This window comes from Dermacentor silvarum, chromosome 9 (genome assembly GCF_013339745.2).
Source record: "Dermacentor silvarum isolate Dsil-2018 chromosome 9, BIME_Dsil_1.4, whole genome shotgun sequence".
NCBI lineage: Eukaryota > Metazoa > Arthropoda > Arachnida > Ixodida > Ixodidae > Dermacentor > Dermacentor silvarum.
This window is the reverse complement of record NC_051162.1, coordinates 19,121,089-19,127,547: the sequence shown is the minus strand read 5'-3', so window position 1 is coordinate 19,127,547 and position 6,459 is coordinate 19,121,089. Positions and strand designations below refer to the sequence as shown.

The following is a 6,459-nucleotide window of genomic DNA, read 5'->3' as shown; positions in this document are numbered from 1 at the left end:
CTAGCTCTGACTGCGAATCCTATCTGAGCAAGCAGGGGATGCGTAATAAACAAAACATATTTACATCGGCACTATTTTGAAAGAAAAATTGGCCTCATTTTTTATTTTGATGGATTTGGCAATGTGCAGCCGACAGTGCCAGCTCTCAAGAGGGGGGGGGGTGAAGGGCAAAAGGCCCAATTTTTTGTCCCGGGCACGTCTGCGAGTGTGTGGACGCACTCTGTTTTATCTTATGCATGTTCTTGTATATAGCCATTGTCATTATGCCTGCGTTGCAAAAAAACGTCGGTATTTTGCCCGAAAGGCGAAGCATCGATTGCGATAGCAAACTAGTGGACAACAATACGAAGTAAGGATAGTAGTTTTATCGGCCGTATGAACTTGTAAATATAGGCATACTAACTAAATTAACAAGCATGGTGTCAGACGCGCACAAGCAAACATGAACAGATCTCACTCGATGACCGTGGAAACTCGCTGTAAAAACGCTGTAGTGAGCAAGCGTGGCGGCAACAGCCAGCGAATTGACATTCGTCCCGCCGCTCGCATCAACACGAACTTAGCGGCAAAAATACAGCGCAGGGCGGACTCGGTTCCCGCCTCAGATGGCTTTCAAGATACAGCGGCACCTGCGCGGCCTCTCTCCCTCGCCTCCAACCTCCTCCCCGGAGCCTTGCCGCCCGGCCGCCCAAAGTAGAACACGCCGCCACCCTTGTGAACAAGGCTCCAGGTGGGGGAGCCGAAAGGTTAAGGTATTTTTAAATATATTTTAAACCTTTTGTGGTCGGTGTCTCGTTCTCTTCCTTTTAGGTACCCTTCCTTGGGAGCGTTGCGCGTGACAGGAAGACGGCGCGCTTCCTTCCCGCTTCCCTCCATTGCGTGCGCGACATTCAGCCGCGATCGCCGGCTCACCCTCGCACGCTTTCACTCGCACACATAGCGTGCGACGCGCGGCGGCGATTTTACCGCTCTTGGACTTTAAACAAAACCTCACGGCGACGGCCACGGCTGAAATGCGACTGAAGTGTCCATATAATTGCTGTCGCAATATACCCAGTGGTCGCACAGCGATGAGGAAAGAATGCAAAAACGCTCGTATACCGTGCATTGGGCGCACGTCGAACAACCCTAGGTAGCCAAATCATCAAGGAATCGCCAGCTGCGGTGTGCATCATAATCAAATAGTTTGTTTGCCACCTATTAAACTATAATTGATTTACATTTCTTTCTGCCTTATTGCCCGATGGTGAATTTATCAGTAATGCAAATTGAGGCGCTTACTTCTAGTACTCTAACAGCGCTAGAAACACAACATCACAGTGCACGACACAGGCGCTTTCTTATCCCGTGTCTCACACGGTTAGAATATTATAAATGGGTACCAACTGGTTCACATGATTGTGTCACAGAATACGGGTTCTGTTTTATGTCATTGCACTTAGTCTGTGTCTTTCTCCTCGTAATCATTCGGAAACGTTTAAACACACGTGCGATCAGTCTACGTTCCTGAATATTGCAATATACAGATGTTGATGTTCTTTTAAATTTGAATTACACCCGAAAGTCTGCACTCTGTATGCTAGAGTAGCTTCAATTGCTCGCAAGAATAAGCATTAATTTATGTTAATGTCCTCCAATTCTGGTTCGAGAGCGCCACCTGTTAAACAGGGGCTAATTAAAAAACGTAAAATTGAGATTTATAATAAAAAGTAACACATTGTACCGTATTACTAGAATAATCGCCACGGACAGTTGAAGGAAGAAAAGGAAGAAATAACAATAGTCTGCCCCGCGACCTTGAAATATCAGGAAATTATGCAGTTCCGCACCGACGATCTCGACGACGTCCTCACCGCGGCCTGTCGGAGTGGCGGTCTAGGTCTCGCGTTCTGCGCCAGCACTCGGGTCATGGCCCCAATGGCCTTCTGCAGCTCGGCGTCGACGGCGATGAGCGGCGTCGTGCTGGGACCTTCGGGCCCCGCTTCCGAGAGGTCCGACAATTGCTGCGGCGTCGTCAGTTCCTCGTCCGGCTCGACCTCTTCGACGCAGAAGCAGCAGCAGCGCACGCTTCCCAAGCCGGAGACGCTGACCAGGTCCACGAACCGCTCGTCGAGCTTCTTGCGCGAGTCGATGCGCCAGAAGGGGCTGCGCAGGCACATGGCGAGCTCGGTGCTCGTGAAGCCCTCCGTGGCATCCGCGATGTCACCGAGTGAAAGTGAGGCCGCGTAGCCGTCGGAGCCCGAGAGGAGGTGCTGCGCAATCGTGGCCCGGCACGTGTGGTCGGGAAGCGGGACGTAGACGCGCCGCTGGAACAACGCCTGCACGCCGGAGGTCAGGAGCCACGGGCTGTTGGTGACGCCGATCACGTACCGGCGAGACGCCGGGTCGCGGTCCCAGTCATCGAGGACATCTTGTATGCACTCGGAGAAGACCTGGGAATGCAGGAAGATCCGTGACGTTGGCAAAGATAGAGCATCAATTGGCAACTGGAGTACGGGACGATGCAGGGACTAATTTAAACTCCCTAAATATGCGCAGGCATGTTTCTAAATTTTTTGCTAAATTTGAACAGAGCCAAGGCTTTTGTTTCAACTTATTCTCTATTTATTGGATAACTGCATACTGCGCAATCACAGCACGAGACCTCGATGTCCAGAACGTGCGCCAAATCATGAATTACGCTCCAATGCGACAAATTCAAAACGCTTGCCAAGTGAAGCGCTCTTTGTTGACTGAAGTTGTGTTAACAATATCTCTACACGTCATTAAAATAGGGGGATGGTGGGCACGTGACAGCACTGACAGGCTAGTTCATCCAAAATATGCAGCGGCATTGCGACTATTTTACCGAAAGCTTGAAATAAAACAATGATAGGAGAGAAAAGGCGGGAAAGGCGCTTCACGTTCCGAGATAAATCACAGCTGAGCTTTCAAGTGTCGAATGCGGAGAATCCTGGGGAGAAAGAGCGAAAAAATGGTTCAGGTGTGATGCGTGTAGCTTTTGGCAACGCAGTCAGGGCGTGGTATGTAAGCACTGCCCCAGGATGACAGACAAGATTCAGCGGTTTGTGATAACCCGTCACCTGATGCCCACGTGCTGCCCAGTTTTCCTGGATGCGGAGGAACGGTTGAATACCCACCCGATACCAACAAGCCGCACTGTATGTTTGGCAAGCCTTTTTGAAAAGGTAGCATTGTAAGAGGACATAATGACTTGCTGTGCGTTCGAGAAAAGCGGGCATCACACAGCCGTTACGTGGTCTGCATGTGTCTAATAAAGGAAATAAATTAGGACAAAATATTTTTGACAACACTCTCATTAGAAGAGACGCTGCACAAAACAGGTATCATTTTAATCGCTTGCATTAGGGTATTGAACGTACGAGTGCTTGTGCAGGTATATTACGGTGCATTGCTCATAACTTTAGCTTTTTCTTAATTTTTCGATGTTATGACTCTTAAAATGTCCAAGTGACTACTGTTATTAAAAAAAAGCATTGTACAAAATGAAAAACTCGCTTTTTCTTGTGCTCATATATTGTTATAGCAAAAAGTGTAAGCTTCTTTTTGGAGTTGAAAATTCAGTCTCGAGCAATGTCAAACTGTTTTCGCTCACGTTAACATTGTGTTCACTTGTATCGCACATATTTGGACATATCTACGAATTAAGACGCACCTAAGGACACCTAACAAAATACCCAATAGGCCACTTCGTTTCTCTCCAAAATACCATAAAGCAGAAATTAAGTATTCGCCAAAATTTAGGCATAGTTCTCTGACATATAAGGAGGGCGCTTTAGTGCCTCACAAAATGCCCGTCGAATAAGCGATAGCGTGCGCACTCGCTAGATCAAAGAGAAGAATTCGACGTGATGGTGAATGTGAAGGCGCTAGACAATTTACGCTGCCTGCCGAAACATCATATACGAAAACAAAACGAGATTTTCAGCACCGCAAGTGTTTCAAGGCATTATTCAAAATTCATAAATGTACACCGCGTCTTGTTAGTCTACCTTAACATTTCTGAAGTTTTCAGTGGAAGAAGGATATTGGGAGCGATTGTGCAACATTTACTATCATACGTGTGTGTTTGTAGCTTTCGCTATTTGGTCATTCTGATAACTTCCAGGAGAGAGAGAGAGAGAGAACAAACATCTTTAATATGGAAATGCAGCTTTGGAGAGGCGTCCTCATTCCAGAATGCCTTGAGCTTGGGCCGCGTCCTGGGCCCTCGCAATCAGCCGTTGCTGATCTTCGAGGTCGGAGCTGGCCAAGGCTCTCTCCCAAAGCTCGTTGTGTGGTAAGGGTTCGAAGGATTGAGTGGTGCCTCTCTGCAACCCCCTACTATGTGCCTGAGGGACCAGGGCTCTGCGCAGAAGCGACATTGCGGAGAGAATTGTGTAGGGGCTATGAGATGGTTTCTGGTTGGGTGGGGGAATGTATTAACCTGTAGAGCTCCCGAGGAATCGCTCCTGCTCTCTAGGTAGTCACTTGTGTGGGGGTGCATATGTTCTGCGGGTTAGTTCCAGGAATAAAGGCCGAGTAGTTACAGTGTCCTTACAGGATCTTGAATACTATATATATATATATGTATATATATATATATATATATATATAAGTGCGGCTGTGAATGTGTGGTTTCTTCTAGCATAATTAGTTTCAAGTTTCCTTCAAATCGTCTTTTTTTCAAAATCATATTTATCTTTCCTGCGTCGTTGTTTGTTGTTCGTTTCGCCCACATTTGCAGAAATATGTCCAATAATTTTTAAGGGAGGCGTTACGGACAAGAACAAACAGAAAGAGATCACAAATGCTTGTTGCAACGGAAACAAAAGGTGCAGGAATGAAAATGCTACGAAATAGCTCTACGGCGGTACACTCAAGGAAAGGTACCCGGAAAAACGGGACAGTTAGTCCTAAAAAGGGCGTTTTCATCCCTCAAGGAACTAACTGCAGGATAGTACATGCCGTGTGCAAATATCGGAGAATAAGTGGTCCGTCTCCGGTCGGAGAGAGAGCAACGGGAGGACGAATAGAACTGGTACTCCCCATTCACTCCGTTATTTTCCTCAGTGTTGTCGAGTGAAGTGGCAGGTATTGTCCGTATAAATCTCTAAAATTTTAAGTTTGTGCATTGTCAATTGAAATACTTGCAGGACAGCACTTTCTCTCCTCGTGAAAAATTGCGCGAAATTTAAAAGGTGGACTATGAGAAGCCATGCACTTGATGTGCACAACATAGGTGAACTATATACATTAAACGCTTAAGTCATAGATGGACTGGCACATATTCGTGGTCAATGGTACCTAAGTTGCTTGCGTTCCAAGGAGATTACAAACTTAAGGGAAATGATGTGCAGCTCAAACGGGGCAGGCTAAGCGACAGAGAAGATAGTCTTCTCTGTCGTCCTGCGTGCCCCGTTTGCGATAAACCTACATCCCATAATGTGTCTCAGGGTAAAAAATCCTAAAATAATGGGGCAGCTTTCTTTTTTCACTCGCATGTGGTTGAAAGTTCACGTAACGTTACATTCTCCCCGCATAGCATGCACAAAATGCCGAGTCTCCTGTCTATGTTTAACACCTTCTGAGTATTTTGTTTCATTGTCCGAGCTGCCGTGGTGTATTTAGAGCACCTATCTCGCCAGCGTGAATACGTGAGTTCTAATGTTGCTATGGGATACTTTTTTTAGCTCAATTATTTTTTTTGTATCAGCGTATGATTGCCTATGGTCGTTAATTGCTTATTTGAGAAGGAATAGTGACGGTTACTCTCTTGAGGAGCATGAAAAAGAGCAAATGTTAGTCCTTGAAGGAGTAACCACATGGGGAGTAACAGTTCATCCCCTCGCAGTTGCACCAGAAAAGGACGAATGGTTGTGGCAGGTCCGTTACTCACCAAAAGGAGTAAGAACGATAGCCCTTTACGTCTTTTTTTTCCTGAGGGTGTAGTGATTACTTCAAGCAGTGCTGACTGCTTAAAGAGCCCCTGACCAAGTTCCACGGTATACTTTTGTTATACACGGTCACAGCACGATTAAAAAAAAGAGGAACGTCGTTACGCGAAGAAAACCTAGTGAGTATTGTTTCCGGTACAGTGAAGTAGCCGCCAGTAAGTTTTTTGGTTACTGAGATTTAATTAGGTAATTGTAAATAATTATCTAACTCGAAAATTACTGTCCTAATTATCAAAGTGTCATGAGAAGATTGTAGAGCAACATGAAAAGCTCCTGATACAGCATTTTGCTGCTCAATACGTGCTACATAAATGTGTTTTACCGAGCGTGAAAGAAGCCTGCGAATACACGCAAAATGCCTCGAGTGGCCAGTCGCGCGGCAATTCTGCGTGTATTCGCGGGCTTCTTTCACGCTCGGAAAAAACATTTATGTCGCAGGTATTGAGCAACAAAAAGCTGTATCGTGAGTTTTTCATGTTGCTCTGACAATCTTCTCATTGAC

General features: G+C 46.2%; 1 protein-coding gene across 1 annotated transcript in view; it reads right to left on the bottom strand.

Moving 5' to 3' along the window:
* Positions 1–1,805: 1,805 nt before the first annotated feature.
* LOC119463464 (uncharacterized) overlaps positions 1,806–6,459 on the bottom strand; it is a 43,117-nt gene continuing 38,463 nt past the window's right edge. The window contains exon 4 of the mRNA XM_037724304.2: positions 1,806–2,432. Within this exon, the coding sequence (XP_037580232.1) occupies positions 1,806–2,432 (627 nt within the window). The remainder of the gene's footprint in view (positions 2,433–6,459) is intronic.